Source organism: Trachurus japonicus, chromosome 4 (assembly GCF_045865225.1).
Source record: "Trachurus japonicus isolate A0001 chromosome 4, Traja_1.0".
NCBI classification, from domain to species: domain Eukaryota; kingdom Metazoa; phylum Chordata; class Actinopteri; order Carangiformes; family Carangidae; genus Trachurus; species Trachurus japonicus.
In genome coordinates, this window is record NC_140910.1 from 7,860,554 (window position 1) to 7,883,635 (window position 23,082).

General features: G+C 40.9%; 1 protein-coding gene across 1 annotated transcript in view; it reads left to right on the forward strand.

Moving 5' to 3' along the window:
• gabrg3 (gamma-aminobutyric acid type A receptor subunit gamma3) overlaps window positions 1–23,082 on the forward strand; it is a 52,320-nt gene that overhangs the window by 13,412 nt on the left and 15,826 nt on the right. The window contains exons 3-4 of the mRNA XM_085773683.1: window positions 3,248–3,315; window positions 21,497–21,717. Of these exons, the coding sequence (XP_085629809.1) occupies window positions 3,248–3,315; window positions 21,497–21,717 (289 nt within the window). The remainder of the gene's footprint in view (window positions 1–3,247; window positions 3,316–21,496; window positions 21,718–23,082) is intronic.

A 23,082-nucleotide genomic window follows, 5' to 3' on the forward strand; every position in this document is an offset into this window, starting at 1 on the left:
TCTGTGTTAATTAAAGCATGGGCTGCAGCAGCGGGCTGTCTGCATATGAACGCTCCCTGTTTGGGAGAGAGGACCAGGTCAGAGGAGGAGAGCAGCAGTGTGCTGAGGGCCAACCAGCAGGGTTGATTGTCTCCAATTAATTTCTCGTCTTGGTGGCTGCACCGCGGGTCAAAATACATTCCGCTGCAGGAGCTGACATTGTTACTCGACAGCTTACACACAAAATGAGAAGTTAACTCACTCGTTAGGAGTGTGTACGAAGTGTTTGTAGTCTCTTCCATCTGGTGGTTATAAGCGGGCACTGATTAGGGCAGGATTTACAGCATAGAGATGTACAAATGAGTTATCAAAAAAGGTTTTGGAGTGTTTCTGTCAGATCTCACTCTGTAGCTGCCTTCCTTGTTGTTTTTTCAGTGACTTAAACAGTAGATCTATTCATTTTGCTCACCAGGTGTTGTGCGCTTATGAATGCAGGGCTTTTGAGAATCAGCCTCAGCAGGGACCCTGCACAAGTGTTCTCCAGCGTGCCATCTGTCAGCACGTGAGCTGAACGCTGTGAAGGAGACTGTCAGGTGGAAAAATCCTCGCTGTGGATTTAATTGGCTGAGACGCAAACACTCCAAAGACAGGTAAAATGATGGAGGAGTTATTTGCTGCTAATGTGAACGCTCACGGCAGCAGGGTCACACCTGTCACTTACCCAGTGTCAGAGATCAAGCTTTAAATGACACTTCTACACCGAGCAGAGTTTGGGGAAGCCAGGGGTGTTCCACCATGAGTGAAGCTGCCTGGACCACACTGTCCACCACACAACCACACAGTCAAAGTGTAGCACTGATGATTAAATAGAGGGGTAAAATACTTTTTTTTTTTCTTTCTCCCAGAAGGAGAAATTTTCTTAAAAAAAAAATTAAGAAATGAAACTCAAAGTATTATGTGCTTAACTTAGGGAGAGATTTCCATTCAAAAAATAAGGTAAATAATGTAAATAAATAAGATTTTGTTAAGTGTATAAAGGGATAGTTCAACATTTTGGCAAATTGGCCCATTGCCATGATCCCTATAGTCATAGCAGTAGGTTTGTTACCTTTAATTGTTGGTGCAAGCTATTCTTAGAATGGCGAAGCAGAGCCACAAGCCGCTCTTGTGGACAAGTTGACCTGCACATTCACCACGCTATGAGATAATAACAGAACGTAACGAGAGTTGTTTTGGAGGCAAGTGCAGAGACTGCTTGCAGGAAAAACTGCCCCCGATGAGAATGTGCATCAGCGGTTTTGCATGAATTTACCTCGAAAACAACTCCAAATATGTCTGTTAGCTGTATATATACTGTATGTAATGTTATCATAAGAAAATATAACTTCACTTTTATCCATCCACACACACATTCACAACACGAGGTGGGGTACAGGTGACTATGCCCACTTAGGAGACAGGAACTGTACCATTTCATATCATTGCTGCAGCTTGTAATGAGCCATCTTGTCATAGTAGAGTATCTTTGGTTTAACTGGGTAAACAGATAGTAAGTTAGTGTCACCTGTAGTGATTGGATGAAGTTTGAGAGCAAAGGTCAGAGAGAAGGAAAGAAACCATAGGCAAAAAGTGGTGTGCGTTGTTCGCTGTGGGCCCATTAGTTATTGGTGGTGCCTAAATATTGACTGTTCAATATAAAGGTCCAATGGAGTTGTAGAGAAGTATATATTTTCAAGTCACTTCCAAAGGTCCAATAAGATATAATTCTTTATTATCACAAGAATTATAATTTGTTTGTGAGTGATAAATTACATTACTGTTTACTTTTATTAAAGGGGTAAATTTATAGAGTAAATTTATATAAAAGGATAAACAAAACTAGTAAATTCATCCTTGCCCTTTATTATGTTGTCTGGGGTCCATTGATCAAAATATAGTAATTGGATGAGTATTGATTAGTAAACCTTTGTGGTAGCTTCCTGATCATAACGTATGGTACATACTGAGTGATGGGGTGCTACACAAAATAGATACATCTCTTCTTACAACATGGTGTGTATGACCTGAGCTGTGTGTGCCGGTGTGTGTTTCTGGGGTGATGCAGCCTGTGAAATCTAGATGAAAGACTGTGAGGCAGATCGCCCTACTCTGTCTGCCATGCAGGACCTTTCTGTATTGTCTGAGTGTGGCATCATGGCTCCTCTGGCACCTCCCAACAATAGTCTTGTTAAAGGGAAAGGATTCGCTTTGAATAAACTGTTGTCTGTTGCCTCTGTAATGCTGATAGTTAGGACAGTAAATCCCTGTTTTGTTTTAAAGTTGCACTAATTAATATTATCATATAATTTGCAGCAGTTAAATTCACTCTACACTGATGATAATGGATCCTGCTGGTTCAGTCTAACACAGGGATAACTCCTAGTTTGACACTGACTGTGGCAAAAGTTAGTGAAGATGAAGTTATCAACATTAAGATGGTGTCAGTCCCAGGTCTTAGAGGAATTTTATTCAGACTGAGTGAAACCTGATCGATCTCGACAAGTCAGTTCTTTTATACATTGTATGGCAACTAACACAGACGACCCATTACAGCTAAGCTCTTCACCATCTGAGCTGATTCTGCAGCTGAGAAACTAAAACTAAAAGGCCTCTGTGTTGTTAACATAGACAATTATCTCTCACCTTCAGATTATGTGGAAGACACTGGATTTAGAGGGAGGATGTAAACCACCACAGAGCTTCATCTGGGTCCAATCAGGGATAGAGGCACCGCTGGTTTATCAGTTAATTACATTCATGCAGCCTCCCAGGTGGAGTTCAGTCCATGATTGGCTGGCTGGATAAAAAAAACCAGCAGGGAGAGGTGGGATTAAGAACCAGTGGTCTGCTCTGAGCCTCCCCCTCCTCTACATGGAGTTGTCAGACATCTTTTCTTCTGACGTGAAGTTACAACAGTGTGTTGTGCTCTGGTGTCTTGTGTGGCCTGCTGCTCGGTCTCTTTGTGAAAGCACATAGATGCAAATTGCGGCGTTCAAGAGAACACTTTCATTACTCCTGTTTATGTGATGAAGACTAATGTGTGATCATTACTAACAACTACAACTCCCCGAGGACTGCTTCCCTCTGCCGCCACTCGCTCTTCAAAGGACTCGGTACAATAAAGTGGCATTGATCCAGCTTCACTTTGTCTCTTTGATTTTTAGAAACAGCAGATGCAGTGCCTGAATCAAAAGTCCTGATCAGTAATTATGTCACTCTTTTTTTCCAGTCAAACCAACTGTCATAGATGTGGACATATTTGTGAACAGCATCGGACCAGTGTCTTCAATAAATATGGTGAGTCAGTCCATTTCACTTCTGGTGTGTTCAGTCTATTTGTGTCCACACCGTGATGTGGTCCTGTGTGGTCCTGTGATTGAACTATGTGTTGCCTGTGATTTCAACACGAGTAGCAGTCGTGGTGCAAAGGTGGGAGACAAGCTGCAACACAGTCAGAGGCAATGTGCCATGTCGGAGAAAACTGTGTCTTAGATATGTGAGAAAGACGTTTTCTTACAGAGGCATCACTCAATTGATGATTTAGTGATTTTATCAAAACAATATGTGTCATAGAAATGCACAGGTAATATAAAGTATAATGCTAATATAAAAACTTCAGATCAGTTGACTCTTTCACTAAAAGATTAAAAAAATTGTTTTATAGTAGCAAAAAATGTACAATATGTTTTCTCATTCACATTCATGTTGGCAGAGATTGTTGATGATTGAGACTATAGCTGTGTCACCATTCAGGGATGCCGCTGACTGTTAAGGCTCAAGTGAAATGAGCTGGTCTGAACCCCCAGAGGATTTTCACTCGGTGTCACACACTGTGCTTTAAGGCCTTCGGTTTAAACAGGTGAACAGTTACAGCTGAGCTGAAATACTTTCATCTAACAGTGTAATCCCTAGGCTCACTGTCAGTGTCATTTCCAGTCATTTTCATTACCAGCAGCATGCAGTGAATCTTGGAATGGGTTGGACCACACCTGCTGGAGCCTGTTTTGCTCTGAAGGAACCGTCAAAATGGGACAGTTACAACACCATCAGGCTTCAAATGTAGCGTCTGGAGAATGTAGCCCCTGAATTGGGACACTGATATCAAGTGTGGGGTTTCACCCTTACATACAATACAGGATCATCCCAGAGAATACATATTGTTTCCTTCACCTAGCTGGAGCCACATGATCATCATGAGTGGTTACTGTGCATGCAGATCCTCACTTGAAGTCCTCAGTTGTTGTTTTTTTCACTTTTATCTTAACAAATCTCTTTCACTGTACTGTACTCTGTCTGAGTTTAGGCCTACTCTATCCGTATAGCCTATTTGATGATTGAATTAACTATGTAAGGGATAATGTATAGTTCGGAGGTTGTTATGGAGAAATAAACCCCGACAGATTGTATGGTTTCATTCAACCTGAAGGGGTTTATTTCTCCATAACAACCGACCAACTATACATTATCCCGCTTAGAACACGGCCTACAACTAAATCATTCAATAATGTAACACAAAATAATGAAAAAAGAGATTTTATTCATGTAAAATTAGACCGTTGCTCGGGACGCCGCTCTGACCAGCGCAGCACAGAAAAGAGAAAGTATGCAGGATATTTACTTTATGTTTCATTTTTACCGTCATTAAACAGCTTCGGACTAATAGTGATGTTAGATAAACGACTTGTAACCTGTTACAGGGAGAGTGGAGGCTCCTAAGTTATTTCCACATCGTGGCTGAAAAGTAAACTTGCATCAGAACCTCTGACCGTGTCACAGCTCCTCTCCTCTCTGTAGCTCCGCGACACAAACGCACCCCATAATCTCTTGTTTATGACAGATAGGACTACACAAAATACATGGTAACGTGTATGGTAATCCATCGATCCACTGATTGATTATCAAAGGCTTCAAATGCACGAACGGGAGGAGGCTCAGCAAAACAGCGGCCGTGACCGGACATGCAGAGTCGGCCGTTGCTATGGAGTCCCTAGCAACGGTCCGCTCAGCGGTGGTCTATCGAGAAATAAACACCGCAGAATATTGGTGATTGACCAATCAGAATCGAGTATTCAAGAGAGCCGTGTTCTAAATATATATATATGTGTGTGTGTGTGTGTGTGTGTGTGTGTGTGGGCTATAGAGTGGGCCCAAACTCAGACTAAAGTAGTATAAGACAGAGTACAGTACAGTGAATTCTGGGTAACAGACTTGTTAAAAAAGTGAAAAAAAAAAAACTGAAGACTTCAACTGAGGATCTGCACCACTCATCTGTCTTTTCGAAGAGTAACAAGGACGTTTCAGTTGAGAAATTCAGCAAAGAGTGAAACAATATGACGAAAAATCTGTTTTGGTCAGCGCAGTTCATTGATTGTTACCATGGTAGCATCGGCCTTAGACCTGACTTAGCTTGGTGTTGAGGTGTCTAATGTTTCTGGCTTAAAAGGGGTCAGTCTTTATTTTTGAGGAACAGTCTGAGTGCCATTAGACTGCCCACTGTGCCCAAAGAATGGACCAACACCACCGACCACCCTGATATATCTGAGTGAAACTGGCCTTGGTTTGAACAACCTGTTTGAGTTCACTGAACAATGGCTCTAGGTTGTACAGTATCACTCTGACAATCTGAAACTGAGAGACATCATCCTCATGACACATGTTTAATAAGCTGTTAAAAACTCACCTGTAACGGAAGTACTACTGTACTGTACTACATATTTGCACTCTGCAGCACTTTATCTCCTAGAGGTGTGATTTCATACTCGTCTAAATGACAGCTCACAAGACTCTAGAAGTGAGGCCACAGTGGATATAGACAGAAGTGGGTTAGAGGATGGAGATTGTAGGATAGCTGGATTTGAGGATGGTTAATGTATTTGAGAAGTGATAAATGAAGGAGAAGGATTCAGAGCACATGGATGGTCAGAGGGACAGGAGGTGAAAGCCATAGTTGAAAGGAAAGCAGAAGAAACTGAGTGGACACTGGGTGGAGATTTTTTTTAATAACTAGACTCAAATCACTTGTGTCACAGTTCTGGTCTAATTATTATCTGCTGATAAGTTCTCAAGAGGCTGAGCAGGCATACGAACTAGAAGATACTACATGTTGTAAAATATTACCCTTTTAAACTGGCTAAGACTCTGAAAAACTATTTCTCATTACTAAGATACATTAAGCAATGAAACAATTAATTTTTAGTTGATCAACAGAAAATGTATTGCTTATTATATTGCCACATTGATATTCGGGCATTGTTCAAGGAAGATGTATTTGGACATTTTGTTCTGTAGCTGAAGATTCTCCAGCAAGTTCTTCTTGTGAAAAAGAAAAGCTTAAATTGGTTTGGCATTTTGGGAATTACAGTGCTTTGCTCTCTTGGTGAGTGATGGATGATAAAACGCAGGTTGCAAAACACTCGACACAACAGAAAAATAAAACATGTAAGTCATAATTAAAACAAACGATCAGAAATACAGTTAAAATTCTCTCTCACGTCTCTCAATAAAAGGAGAAATGGAAAAACTCTACAATAAAAGTGTTTTAGAGAGATTTAAGAGGTCATTGACACCCCCAACCTGAGTTCCTCAGGCAGCTCATTCCACAGTTTCATGGCTCCGATTGTAAAGGCTTTGTCACCTCTGGTTTTAGCTTTGCCTTGAGACACACACATCAGGCTATATATGCCATATGCTGTTAAACAGTCATAGCATGGAGCTTAAGAGTAGGATCTTCTACAACATACTGGTCCAGTGCAAAGAAGCTGAAACTGGAGTAATGTGGTCACTTCTCCTAGATCCTGTGGAAAGTCTTGGTTCTGCACAGGCCGGAGCCTGTTTGTAGATGTTTGTTTGACGCAGGTGAAGAAGCTGCTGCAGCAGGGAAGGAATGAGGAGGTAAAAGCACCTCTGTGTCTCTAAAAGATCTATCATTGGATGGGTCAGATTAACAAACTGATCAGTACTAAATAAGGAGGTCTGAGGTCATGATGATGGGCAGCAACGAGCACAGATGAGTATTAAGCTCTAGTGTTTTAACCATATCATTGGACTGGAGTAATAATTCCTTAATGGTGTTTGCAGAATAAAAAGTTAGAGTCTGCAGGAGTTAGAAACATCCTGGTTTTAGTGCTAATCAGTTAAAATAAGTGGACACACCTGACTGGGAGCTCTAAGCTTCTTGTAATTAATGCCACCTGAGTTATTTATGTTTTTACAGTATTTGCTTTCTGAGACTAAAGTTTTTCTACTTGAGCCAAGAAGTGAGGAGTGAGTTTTTTTTTTTTTTTACCATTTCAGAGAGATGAAACCGAGTTAAATGTCTCTCTGATCACAGGGGAGACATATTTCCTGTGTGCCATAGATAAAACAGTCCCTGCATTATTTGACATTTACATTATTTGTCACGCCAACCTTACAGTACATGAAACATGTATCCACATAGCAAAACAAAGTCCCAGGCTTTATGATGACATTTATGAAATATTTATCCTACAGTACATGCATACATAACAGCTATTGTTACTGAATCTTTCCTGCTATATTCAGTGCCCTCAAGCACCCTTTCTTTTTTTATGTGGCAAGCTAATTTAAAGCCCCTTTTTCACAGAAGAATTCATATACTGTACAGTCATATCAGTTGTCAAACTTGTATTGTTTCTAATTACAATGCAGTGTAGCCATAATTCAGGGTGTCATGGCTTCTCCAAGAGACAGACGGTAATTAATTATCTTCCCTTTGGAGGAAATGAGGCCATTTTCACATCAAAATCACAATCAAAGAGAAAACTCTTTTCCACACATATGGAGAAGAGTCCATTTAAAATCCAAAAGAAGTGAATTTAATAATGTTCATTAGTCACCTTAAGTATTCTACCAGGATCTATCACATCAGGGTGGGACTGCCTACGTACGTACAACGCATGAATGATTTTGAAAGCAGCTGCAGCTGCAGGTGACTACTTGATTCATACTGAGTCACTGATTTGTACTGCTCTTTAGCCTGAGTGGCTAAAAACAGGAAGTGAGCCATCAACCCAACAACTAATTTTTTCTTTCATGTAATCTTTCTAGTTTATTTTGGCTCTTGACCAAAGTCCTCAGTTGGCAGTGCCTTGAATATCTGCATTCCGAGTCGTCTGAAAGGCGCTGTCACACCATCAACTGGATCTGTCGGATGTCTGAGCTCCTGCATATAAACATTTTCTGTTAATAAATTAAAGTTTTTTTCGTCTTTTAGAATTTCTAAGTGCAGTATACCAATAACAAACCCATTCATTTTGAGTTATTTTCAGAATTAAGAGCTGCAGAGGAGAAAATAACTTAAGTAAATTGTGTTTTCTCCCTTTTATGGTCGTGCAAAAGATTAGATGAGGTGGTCACATATCCACATGGAATTAATAAAGATGCAAATAAAGTAATCTTCGCTGCTATTTCTAAAAAAAAGTAACAAGACATCTATTGTCTCATAAAATCGGACGCTTCACTGGATTTATGTGTTTTTTTGTGTGATTTCCTTATTGTGTTCTGTAGTGAGGTGACAGGCTAAGACAGGCATATGATAAAAAAGCTTTTAAAATGCCACGGTTGCATTCATCTTATATTGTATTTGTCTTGTCTTCCGGTCTATCTTTCCTTTTCTCTTCATTGGGCATGGTGACAGTGAAGCAAACCATAAGTGCCCCATTCAGAAGAAACAATAAGAAGAGCTGCTGTGTTTTCAATAAGCAGTTAACATTATGCTAAACTGGAGAGGAAAGCATCTTTGTAATTATGAAGAAGCTATTTTTATACTTGTGGGTCACGCAGTGTCCAAGGCAACCTCGGATAATCCAGGAATTCCTGCCAAAACAAAAGCCGGTGCCAGTGGGGTCCCTGATGCTATTCTCACCATGTGGAGAGAGCTTCCCACTCACTCACACTCTGGATGCCCAGAGAAATGCAGGATCCATGCCAGTTCATTTCCCACTGTATAAGTGAACTGCTGGTGTGACAAATGCAACATCCTTTGGTACTGTGCTTTTCTTGAGCTCCAAGCACATTATTAATTTTTAATGTCCCTGCAATTTGCAGCCCACTGTATTTGTTTGGCTCATACCTGCTGTGATTTTAAATGGCCGTGATAATTTGTTATCCACATCATAAAATCCTTTCTTCAACACACTGGTCAGATGGTTCAACTTAGCCACTGGATGACTCACATCCACAAATTGAGTTTTCACTTCATCAGCCAGTGGTGCATCTAATTTTTTCATTTTTTCTGGCTGGAAGATTTAGGTAATGAAGTCATCAGCACGAGGATCGTATAATGAGGCTCTTGGTAACGCCACAAAGAGAACAGATCTCAGTGGAATGTTAATGTGCTGCGAGTGTGGCTCCATCAGTAATAAACTGACAAAAATATCTTTCCTGTTTTACCTACAGTATGTGATGATACAGTCTATGGTGATGATACTGTACCTGTGTGGCCGCACCACAGAGCAGCCTCTGTGTCCTCAGTGGTGCAACAACACAACTCTGGACTCTGGCACTGAACTGTTGTGATTCCCATCAAGACCTGAGAGCAGAGCGGTCGGACTTCACTGCTGCTGCTGCTGCTGCTGCTGCTGCTGCTCTGCAACCTGCAATCAAAGCCCTTGGAGATTATCAGAGACAGTAATAATTTCGCCAGTACTTCACATCCTGTGCTGTATGTAGGAACAGTAAGAAAAGGAAATTCACAGGACAGAGTCAGTTGGATTCAGCAGTTTTCAATTAACTGGATGTAGGGCGACGACACCGTCAATTCAGATGTTCTTCTCAACATTAAATATCGATAACTTTTGTGCCACCTGTGTTCTTTCAATAGATTTACTGTAGACAAATGTGTGTAAGGTGTAGAGATCCTGTTCTTTGTTGGACCACTCATCTGGGAAGTAGACCTTGCAAGGCAGCTGGATCTCCATCCTGTCTGGATCCAAGCTATTGGCTGTTCTGTTGGCTTGAACAGTCTTTTGAGGGAATTTATGAGGGAGGAGCTGCTGGCAGGTTAGAAAATGTTGTTGCGGAATTTTTTAGGGCTGTGTGCAGAAAGTAGCCTCACAGGCATTTGTCCATCCATGCTGCAGGAGCCGACTACCGCTGGGTCTGCTGCAGAGTTCTGGGGTCAGGTGTCGATGATGATAATGTTGATGATTACGATGGCGAGCTACCAGATGGTCCTTGACTTAAGATTTACACCGATCCCCCAATTCATTCCACTCCTGGATGGACTATGTCGGTTTGGGACGCAGGGCTGAAATCAGAAGAATAAAGTCTTGGATATGAACTGTGAACACTGAACTGAGGGTACCGGGTATTAACCCATTGTGCCAGGGAACTTGGTGGGTTATTCTTTTGAATTATTTTCTTTCTTTTGCAAATCAAATAATTGAATAATTTACTTTTATTTATTCTTTAAATATTTTCTTTAAGTTAATTTATGCCTAAAGAAATTTAAATCAAAAGCAACTGGACTTGGTTATTTGTCCAGTTGCTTTTGATTTAAATTTCTTTAGGGATCACGATGACCTGGACAAATGAGAATATTCACAGGCTTAAGTTAATTTATGCCAACTTTGGTTGTGTAATTGGTTGTTTTTTTCAATACATGGTGCCTGCTCAAAACCCAGTCTGCCTCTGTGTGCTTGTTCCAATCCTCCATCTCCTCCCTGACTTGAGTCTAGAGTCTTCTGTCCCAATTAGCCTGGCCACTTCATATAATCCACCGCATTCATATATGCTGCAGCTGCCTGTGGAGGGTCAAAACAAGACCAATGAAATAACATGCGCAATGATTTATTCTCTATAGAGAGGGACACAACACAGAACCACACAGCAGTCCAGCAGCTCAGCTCCATCTTATGCCTCTGGTCATCTCATTCCCACTAGTAAGATGAGCTCTCCTATGCAATAAAACAATCAAGGTGCAATAATCAACGGATGTGTGTCCCATAGGTGATGTTATGGGGATCACAGTTGTTGCTTTAACTACAGGAATTTACAACAGTTTAGTCTCAAAAAGGTTACACTGAGTTCATCCTGCTGTCCTTGCTCACCCCAAGGTTTAATGCAGTCAGGGTTCAATTGGTTACCTCTAATAGACTTCAACAGGTTACTACAAGGCTAAAACTACAGAGACTTGGACTACTCCAAAGAATAATAACAATAAAATGTCCACCACAGTGTCTTAGTTGTGACTACAGAAAGAGACATGGTGGCTCTGGCAGAGTTTAGTATAGTTGCTGGTGTAGCATCAGAACTGGAGCGTACTGAAAGAACAAACTGAGAACAGAACTGAAGGATTTTCTCAAAGGAAAATATGTTTTCACACTTCTCCTGCTGGCTTCAGGAAAACCAATCTGATTGGTTGTTGAAGATGGGGATAGACAGATGGTTCATCCAATCACCTGGCAAGTTCTTTTTACAAGCATCCATCCTTCACCAAACAGTTTCCAATCTTCCAACAGAGCCTTGTTTCCAGATGGTGTTTAACAAACCATCTGCTGCACCACGTTCCTCAGAATTTAAACTAATTGCTACACAAACAAAGCAAATAAATCTTCCAATACCTCTAAGCACAACACATTCACATTGTAGTGCTGCTGGATGTAGTGCTCAGCACATGCATTGGCAGATGTTAGCTTATTATTCCAGGTATACTATGCGGACAACTAGAAATAGCAGTACAGTGTAGACATAATACATGATTGAGGTCATGCATACAACTATATCCTTTGTCTCCATTACAGAGCATCATTTTCCCAACAGAGAGCACCGAGAAGTTCATTTTACAGCTGAAAACATCTAACAAGACTTTTCTTCATATATCTTATTGCATGTTGTTGCAGCAGTTGAATCAAAATTTAATTTCTTCTCGCCAACATGAAATGCCAGCAAATTTTTCAACAAGGGCGCTGCTGTTTCCTGCAGGACAGATTGTAGAACATGGACTTTTCATCTCCGAGATGCCCATTCAGAAATGTGGATTTGGTATCTTTCTCCCTGACATATTGGCAGTTGGTAAAACTATGAAATCTGTATTAAAGCAAAAGGGTGATTGGCTCAGTAGAAAAGAGTCGGTGTTTCAGAAAAAAAACAAACTATGTTGGACAGCTCTGTTGGGGTTGATCAAATGAACTGGATTGTAAAACATGAATAATACACAACAATAAGTGTTTCATGTGTGGCATTAAACTGCCTTGAGAGCAGTGCAGCATGTTCAACAAATTCTAATCTCCATCCACTATAACCACTGCTACTCGGTTGGGTTGCAGGTGGCGAGAGCTTTTCCTTACAGCTTTTGGTGAGATGTAGGCAGCTCCTTAAGGATATTTTAGAGTTTGCAGTTTTACCAGCAATGCACGCTGTAAGACTTATCAAAGGGAGGTCATACAGAAATGTCCCTAATTTTGGATGTTGATGTTTCGACACAACGGTGGGCTACATGCATATATAAGCTATACAAGTTGTTTCTTACAAATATAATAAAGCCAAAGTGAAGCAAGTTTATGGGTGTTGTTGCATCGCAGCAAACTGCATTGGATCCCCAGTCCTAACACAGTAAATCTGTGCAGCTGAAAATGCTCTGAGCAGCAGGTCACAAGTTTTGTCCCAGTCCATGTGACCTTTAGCTTCCTCTAACGAGGACATCAGAGAGAGAGCAATGCAAGAACACTGTGTGTCTGTGGAAATCCACAAAGCTTCACAGACTACAGTACTGTACAGCTTAGTAGACTTGTGCACTTTCAACGTCTTGGTGAAGGCTGCTTATTATCCTCCATTAAGAAAGTCTGTTAGTCCGGTTTGACACAATAAACTCCAGTGTCTCTGCCAGCACCCCAAAATGGCAAATCCTCTCAAACAGTGACTGCACTGCTACCTTCTTTAAATATTTGAGATATGTTGGATCACATTATACATCCTTATCCACTCAGTGTCATATCCACCCATCCTGGATTCTTTCTGTTCTGTGTCCATGGATGATGTTTCAACCTTCATAGAATAAATAAATCATTGTTAACCAAATCAAACCTGGATTCCTCCTTGTCAACAAATTACAGGTCTGTTTCCAAATTGCAACTTCTCCAAATACTGGAATTGCACTGACTTTCTGACAGTAGTCTGGATTTTGTAAAATTGAAACATCCCTCCTAAGAGGCAGGTGATTGTAGAGCTTTGGTTTTACCTGATCTTAGCACAGCATTTGACATGGTATTTTATTCCACAGGTTCAGATCCCCTCTTAAGTTGCACAGGGAAGTTTTCTGCTGCTATGTTTAGTATAAAGCACTGGGATGTATTTATACTGCTCCTTTTTTCAGAGACACATAGCTTTGTGCAGTCCTGCAAGAAAGGAGGAAACTAGTAATGGGATGGTATTTTGCTTGGATTCTTGCACTCTGCATATACCAAATACAGTATGTTGATTAGGGCCATCCTACACAGCTCAGACAACAGAGTGGACCATGGTTCATCTATAAAATTCTTTGCATCTCAAAATGATCATTAGTGTCTTATTTGCATTAAGGGCCAGGAAGGTCAGTGGAATATGCCTCCACTCTCTCACAGAAATGAAATGCTGCACCAAACCAGGCGACACAGGGCAGTGGTGTCATCGTGGTAGGGGGCTTCTGTCACTTCATGCCACACTGAGTCATTAGTCAGCCCAGTCTCTGTCTGATTTGTATTCTGGTCATTTTAAGCACTGGGTAAACTGTGTCGGAATAATTCCTCACATATCAGTTGACATTAACCACGTGTAGGTTTCAATTATGAATAGTAATGCAATTTGTCTTCATGATTTAAAGGGTGACAGGGATTTTTTTCTTTTTCTTTTTTTTTGGCATAATCCAAAAGTACATCTGTTCAGCTTGACCCATATTAACATCTTTTAGTGAGAATTAATGGACATAATTATTAATGGTTGAATTAAATATTTCACTTTGTCTCATGTCATAAAGAGGAAATCCACACTAGACCACACCCACAGAGGGCAACAGAGACAACTTTATACTGACAATTGAGGAAAAAAACTGCTGTGAAATTAGTGAAAGTTTCAATCCAAGAAAAAACAGAACATCCATGTTCTGTTGAAACTCACAATACCTTTGACATTTGCAACAAAGCCAGTGACTAATGATTAAGTGTAATGATTAAATGGACTGCATTTACTGTATGTGGAGCTTGTCTTAACAACCACTCAATACACTTCACACCACTAGTCACATTCACACACAGTTTTATGCAGCACTTTTATCTTCATATTGCATTTTTTTCTACCACATGTTCACCGATGACACGTTGGGGGCTATTTTGGGTTTAGTATCTTGCCCATTGCCCAATGACACTTTGACATGTGGAGCGGAGGGGTCAGTGATCAAACCACCGATCTTCTACCAACCCGCTCTACCTCCTGAGAAATATGCACAGCCTATATTAAGAAACTGAGCCTTAAAATATGCTAGAACATCTGTAACTTTGTGATGTTGCAACAAACTGTGATGTAAAAACTAATTGAATAACTTAGAGCCTCCTCTCTTCTGATTGGTTTACTGTTGTTACTCCAGGTCCAGAGAGAAATCTGTTAAACTACACTGTGATTGTTTTTAGTTCTCACAAAACAAATATATCCAAAAATAAAACACTGGAAAAATGTAAAATATGCAACTTTTAAATAAGTGTTGAGTGTTGGAATTTCAATGGGCTGAGACAAATTTTCCTTAAAGGACAATAACTAATATCACCTTATGTGATGCATCAGCCCCCTTCATTCTTTTACAGTAGTTATATTAATCAAACAAATGCTGAATGAGAGACTACGCTGAGTAAAAGCAGCGGGTGGAACAGAGGTTAGCCAGTGGCGTAGATGACGTAGGGTTGGTGGGTTTTGTAAACCCATGGGCCCTCTTGTGGTGAAATCCTGCGGCCCCCCCACACACTGCCGAGGATTTTAATTTTTTTTAAATTTTTTTGGTTTAAATCAGGGGCGGGCTGGTCATAGGGAGGTTCGGGACGCGGTTGACCGCGGCTGCCTTCCGTCGCAGCGGCAGGTAGCACAGAGTGTAACATCAGACTGGGTCACTGCATTATGTTGCATATTAAGGGGGGATACGAGCGGGCGCGGCCCCTCCCAATTTGAGCTGATCCATGCGTCTATTACATCAAATTAAACAACAGAAGCTGGTCTACAACGTGTAAAAACCATGTTTTTATAACCCAAACACACAGCAAACACTACTCAAATAAACAACTAAACATCAAACTTCATGAAGCACCTGTGTGTGGACCCAGTCGCCACATTTCTGGCTCGTACACTACTGTGCATTATGCAAAACAGTACACAGCTACCGCTCATATGAAAGGGCTACAAAGATTGGAACGTTACATAGCAGCCGCGGCTGCGCAGCAGCAGGCAGAGAGAAGACAACAACCAGCAAAGTCCAGCACACACAGACACTGCTTGACCAAAACATGGTTGTACATTTCCTCTTACCTTTGCTGTTTTGCCGTGAAAAGTTTGTTTTATGGGTAAATCCCATAGACCAGGGGTGCTCATTACGATTGGGTCGATCGCGTGATGAAGAACAAAAAAAAAAGTATATTTAAAAAAACACAGTTGTCTGGACAGCAGGCATTTTTCTCACAACCGACCTCAAAAGCGAGGGCAGGCCAGGTCCGCCGAAGCATCATTCCGGGTGAATCAGCTCTCCGCCCGTTGTGTTTGTTGTTACTCCGCTCCACAGAGCGCACATGGCTACTTAATTATGCACGTGCTGACCATATGGTTGTGCTGAGGCATTCTGGGGGAGTATGAGGTGTTCATGTCTGCACCATTCTTGGGTCCGGTGTGATTTATCAATGGAATATTGCGGAGAGGTGTGCGTATGCACAGCTTGATCAGTGTTTCCCACTAACAGAAAAAAAAAAAAAAAATAAGTGTTTTTTTTTTCCTCACGTGTGTTTACGCACACGAGAGAGGCGGCAGGTTGAGAGGCTGACTGGCGGAGATGAGAGATAGTGAAACGCTAGCATGATTATTAAAAAAAACACCATCTCTCATCTCTGTCCGCACATAGACAGACACAGGTTCACATACAGACAGGGGCCACGGTAAATGCAGCTGCAGCGCTATTAACCCCCCGCATAGTCCGACAAACGACTGGATGACCAAAAATGTATGGACATTTATTGTGCCATATGGATTCATGCAGTTATGAAAGGTAGGCTACACCAACATATTGTATATTAAGTGTTATATACTAGACTATATAAATAAACGTGAATCATTAATAATGTTGGTAGATCATTTTGACTTGGTCACTTGAAAAGTAGCTCTCAGGCTGAAAAAGTGTGAGCACCCCTGCCATAGACTGTAAGGTAAATCCACAATATTTGAACAGAACTTTGACAGGTGTTAGCTACATCTAAATCGGTCCGGACGGGCTTTAGGAGCGGCCGAACCTTTGTTGTTTATTTATTTATTTATTTATTTTTTCAACTTTATTTAAAGTTGTAGCAACAACAACATTTCAGTCTTTCCAGCTCACATTCGTTACAACAGTAACAGCACACTTTATCAGAATCAACCACTGCAGAGATAATGTTCATACATTGTACAATCATTTGATAGAGGTTTTGAGCTTTAGCAGCATCATTCTGAAGGACACATCTAAAATATGATAAAAAACTTTTTTTTTTTTGGGGGGGGGGTTCTGTCCTCTATTTGTGTGTGCAATGTGGCCCGCTGCGCACGCGGGCCCCTTGGACCTCAAAACCCATGTGGAATACAGCCCAGCTACGCCACTGCATGACATCATGGTGCAGCATCTCTTTTCTGGAGCACTTAGCCCTGGACCATTCACTAAGTGTCACAGCGAGGTCCACCCACATCTTTTAACAAAGAAAGTGAAGCTTGGTGACATAATAACGACTTGCAATGGCCACAGGGAGAATTTTTTCAGAAGGCTAACTAATGGCTAGCATGCTAGCCAGCCAGAAACATGAGTAAATGGGACAACGGCGGCAACGACCGGAGGAGAACCGTAAGTTTCGCTTTTACCCACCACGTCTCTCCCTCGACGCAGAGGGGAGGGGGGAGGAGGGGGGGCAGTGTTTCGTACCCGTGCAGGGAAGTTACATAGTGCAGTTTCAGCCGACGCGACCCCGCTCAGGCTGCGGCGGCAGCACCATTCATCCTATTAACCATTTTTCTACCATTGCAATGAGTCTGGAAACATTATTTTAAGGCCGAAAAACTCCGCAATGTTACTTTAAGCAAGTGAACTGAGATTGAGTAGGTAGGACGTTGCTGCTTGGTTATGACACAACTAACAACAGTTACTCAGTTTTCAAATCTCAATCTCTCACAGGTCACTAAGTTGGTTTCACCAGTTTTTGTAATGGAATAATGTAAAGCAGCAAGATTTACTTTAAAATACTGAAATACAAAAGTCTCAAGCAATACAGTACATTCCCCATTGTTAGATACATTTTTAAGAACACTACTGTCAAAAAAATAAAAAACAAAACAAAAAACTAGGTGTAGTTTTGAAAGGATACCCAGAGCTGATTTCAAATTTCCAATCAAGACTGAACTCCGTTGCAATACCATCAGCAATACCCAGCTTCTTAAACACCAAATATGAGAAACAGTTTTCTTATTGGCCTGGCTTTGTGCATGGGGACACTGAGTAGGCAGCTAAGATTTCATCACAACCTGGTAATCGTCATACATTCACAATGGATAAGGCCAAGCTTACTACACCCTTAATAGTGTTGAGGAATTAGGCTGTACCGGTTTTGTGGCTGTTAGGGAACTCACTCAGCTGGTCCATGAGTTTTATTTTCATGGTGCAGTGGTCCTTTGTCTGAAAGTGGTTGAGAAAAATTATTCCAAAGTAGTGTAACATCCAATTTCTTCTTAAATGGAGCTATGAGGCCAAGCCTGGAAGAAACAGCCCCAGACCTTCCAGTACTAAAACAAGTTTCACTTCAACAGTGCAGGTGGTATTTCCATGCAGCACCTGTCAGATCTGCATGTCTCAAGAGGAAAAAATATTCTATACTCCACTTATATCATTTAGGGTCCATTTCTACTGAACAGCAGTATCTTTCATTTGACTGTGAGCGCATACAATACCTCTACATCAGCAGCCTTAATATAGCAGCGCCTCTCAGGCGTTTCAGGTGAAAGACCCATTTTCTTCACAGCAATGTCTGCTGGGGTGGCTCAAAGCAGCTGCAAGCAGCGGGGAGGGGGAGCGAGGTCGATACTCTTCCAGCATAGTTAAAATCATTTCTTTTTATCAAATTTAACAAGAGATCAGATGTAGAAATTTAGGTGTGTTTGTTATTTGAGGTTTGCCTCGCATCCTCCTTCTGTAGCTCTATTTATTTGATTTGCAGCTCCTGTTCCTCCACTGGTCATTAAATCTTACATTATGTTCTTTTTTTTTTTTTTCAAATCCACTGAGCTCCACACAATTAAAGGTCATGAGCACCCAGTAGTTCTCTTGATTATAGACTTCATCCTAATTGGCGAGTTATTCAAACTGGTGCAGAGACTGGGTAAAAGGTCAAATGCATTTCAGGCGGTGGCAGCAGTATGAAAAGATGTGGGTTGGAGGAGGAGGGCAGACTATTTCCAATTTCATTACACTCCACATCTTCATGTGCATTGTTGCTAAAGAGGATGCTGAGAACCCAGCTGCAGCTGCGACCCTCTGAGTGCATAACAACACCTCTGTCAGAAAAGTTAGAAAATGGGGGCTAGTCATCCTTACAGTATTTGCATAATTTTTAAAATGTTGTTGGTGCAAAATAGACATTATTTACATTACCACTTATACAACTGTAAGTATAGCCATGTACTGTATCTTCTTATTCACAATTAATGGAGCAGCTGTTCCCCTCACTGAATTGCATCTACTGTGCAATTATTGTGAAGCAGCAGTCAGTGGTTCTTTTAATCACAACCCTGGTACAAATTAAAGAGCTGCAGATGTTTTACAGGGAAACTTACTGCTCTGTGAATGTGCACAATTAGTGTGTTTTCACTATTTTTCTATTATTTACTCCTCTCGATGCTTAATCTTTTTTACATACGGTTAGTCAGGTAAGTCATTGAATGTTTGCACATGTAGCCTACTCGCGGGGAATGGTTTAAAAAACATCAAGTGATTAGTGTTTCACACCTGAAGGTGCTAAAATTGCTACAGTTACTGTGCCAGTTAGCTATACTAACACATCTGTGGGTAAAGCAGCTGTATATGGTGGATCAGTGTTTCATGTAGACAATGCACCATCAGCCTGAATATCTTAAGTCAGCAGCAGTAGGGGAAAGTATTGCTCTAGCTGTATAAATTAGATGCTGTACATTAAAACAGTGGATACACATTATATTTCTGTTATTATATTAGTTAATATTCATGCAGATTATCCATGGGTTATTCAAATGAGACAGTTCATTTTGGAGCTTTAGTGGTGCTGGTAGGCTGACTCCTCACCTTCGCTAGCTGTTTCTCACTTCCAGACTTCATGATAGGCTAAGCTAACTGACTGCTAAATTCACACATACATTTTCTTGGCAGATATTCTTATGACTTCATCTAACTAAAACTAAACTGACTAAAAAAGTCAAACTCCACCTTTAATTGAGTGTGAAACATGGTCGGTTTTCATCAAGGATTTTTACTGTCAACTGTTTATTCTCCATGGCTGCAGTGCAACTTGGCATGAAAACTCACCTCACATTAACTTGATATTTTCGGTTACATGCTGTCATTCACCACCACTCCGACATACCGCTATTCCGACGAGGCTTTCAATGTAAGGAAATGTGCGTTACTCAACAGGTGACTCCCTCCTACTTAACTGGACTCTCTACATCTGCACTCTCTCTATCTATCTGGCCTGTCTAGACTCTACCTGGTCTTTTTACTAAACTTAACCAACTCCATCATTGCCTAAACCCAACCAGTGCAAAAATCTTTTGGGGAAAAAATACGCTATTAAAGTAATTGTCGGAAAGGCAGGATGTTTAAAAAAAGAAAAAATTAGAGGCCTATGTCGGACTGGAGGGATGCCGGAATGGCGGTTGCCCCCCCCCCCCATATTTTCATATTCATGTTTTTCAATCATCATTTGAACCCTAGTAAGTTTTTGGACGAGTTATTTCTATAAAAGTTGGCGTTGAGGCACTGACAGGAGCTTAAAACACACCATGCAGCTTGGAGAGTTTGCCTGCAGCACAGTGGTGAGAGCAGCAGACCACTGAGAGGTGCCAGGTCACATCCAGTCCACACACAGCCAGTGACAAGGAAAATGCTCTTGCTGGTGAAATAGATGAATGAGAGATGGTATATTCATTGTCACTGAAAGAGAAAATCAAATGCTCTTATAAAGAGGGTGAAGTTCTCCCTTTCTTTTCAGAGCAGCATTTGTGACACCATTAGAAACTAGAAAAAGCATTTCCAAGAATGGAAATGGTGTGACTGCTGATAGCAACTGAACGCTGTTGCAGAATTAGCAAATAGTGCAAGCTGTGATCACCATACAAATGTTCGACCAAGGTCAGAATCGAACCCACATCCTCATGGTCATTAGACTTCCACTCTGCCTCTAGGCCACAGTGCACACACAGTTGCAGAGACTGTTGTCTGTTAATGATCTGCACACTGTCAACATCAAGAAAGCTTGAGAGTCAAGCTTGAATGACTTAGAATGAAAATGTCTGTGAATTTCAGGCTGAGCACTAACCATATGGCCACAGAGAACCTGAGTTACAATGAGCTTTATACTATGAGGAATCAAAGACTGTCCAATGACAGCTGAATAATTGGAATCAAAAGTCAAGCAATGAAGTGAAAAGACTGAGGCAGGAATCGAACCCATGACCATATGATCACTAAACCTTTACTCTGCCACTCGGCTACAGAGAGCACACTGCTTTCAAAACTGTTGTCATTCATTGTAATGTGATGATGTGCTGCAAACTGGTATGAGTAATCAAGGAGATAACAAACACCTGTAACCAATTGAAGGCGGGGGAGGAGAGCAGAATTCAACATAACATAACAAGAGTTCTTCCCTTGGATTCGAACCAGTGACCTTAGGGTTGGCAAGCAGTTACCCTACCCCCTACACTACAGTGGAGTTGAGAAGAAGAGAGGTTGAGACTTTTATGAATGTGAGATTTTTTGTGAAAAAGTTAAATATTTTAAAAAGTATAAATAGTTAAAAAGAGAAAAGTAATGCCGATAAAGTTCAAAAAAAGCTGCACATTTTGATATATGAATTGTTGAAATAGCACAAAGTATGAAGGACTAGAAGAAGACCGTAAAAAGGCGGAAGAAAATGGCCAAACAGAAGAACAATAGTGTGACTGCTTCAGCAGTCACACTAATGACACGGCTCCAAATGATCCTGCTGTATATCCACTGACATGTCTTGTGGTCTTCTCTTGACAGGAATACCAAATCGACATCATCTTTGCCCAGACGTGGACAGACAGCCGTCTCAGATACAACAGCACAATAAAAATACTGACTCTAAACAGCAATATGGTCGGACTTATTTGGCTACCAGACACCATCTTCAGAAACTCCAAGAGGGCCGATTCACACTGGATTACAGTGCCCAACCAGCTGCTCCGGATATGGAATGATGGGAAGATACTTTACACCCTGAGGTAAACACAGAAGTCTATCTATCTATCTATCTATCTATCTATCTATCTATCTATCTATCTATCTATCTATCTATCTATCTATCTATCTATCTATCTATCTATCTATCTATCTATCTATCATGTTTGTACATTATATTAATAGTCTAGAGTCTGCTGTTGGCACTTCTGAGTTGTAAGAACTTGACTTGAAATAATTACCATGATAAATAGGATTTGCTCTAGTATAACCATACGGAGTGATTTTAATACATGGCACTGTCTAATTTATTGGATAGTACGCAGCCTATTATCTGATAGCTGCGTTCTCAACATGTTTCTGTAATTACTTCCCCAAGTCCCTATATTTCCTGTGCAGTGTGACCACTGAAACATTCCCTTGGGAACCAATACGTTTTATCTATCAATCAATCCATTTGTATTGTCTGAGACACAAACACTGTCTTATTCACTGAGACATTTATGTAAGACAATCTATGATGTAAACACTCCTCAAAAGGAGCACCACAAAGCAATTAGCCCTTGTTATTATCAATTCTAAGTGCAAACTGCCTGCTTAAGCTTCAAGACCAATTTACCAAGGCAGCCACCCACGTGCCCTGAAGCACTCTTTGTAATTGGAGCACTCCACATTAATATAAAGTGCTCCTTCAGTAATAAGCATCTTTCCCATGTCCTTGTTAGTCCTTATGTTTAAATGTTAATATTTCCAGGTGTGATACCTATACAGTTTGTTTTGACTTTCCTGTATTTTAGGAGAATAACACTGCCGATCCATATTACACAGTCACAGTAAGGCAGTGCATTCCTGCTACAAGAAAAAAGTAAAATCATGTCTATGAGTGAGTCAGGTCACAAAGAAAGTCCAGGCAGATCCTCCCTCACACACTTCTCCTAATATTGACTAATCAGGAGCACGCAAACTTAGGAGTAATATCCGTTGATGGCATGAGAGAAAGAGAATGAAATGTCATTTGGCATTAATTTTTCATTGGCTTGGCTGGAGTAAACAGAGATGACATTTTGTGATATCTGTGCCTCACCCACGTGCATAGCATTGTCCAAATTCCATGTTTTAATGAGGTTCAAAGATCGCTCCAGAAGCCCAAAGATTTATTTCCCTCTCTTTTCTTATTCTTTTTTTTATCTGTGTCAGATCCTGAAATATTACATCATTTTTAATTTAATTTCCTCTGAGTTGTCGATGGGACTCGTGTCTTGCACTCTGTGTGGCTGGATGGACAGAGAGATGGCACATCTGTGGTGCTGCGGTGTTTTGAGCTAAATGCTAACGTTAGCAGCAGTCTAACATTCACTACAACATTTACTATACTCACCATCTTAGTTCGACATGTTACTGTAGCATCC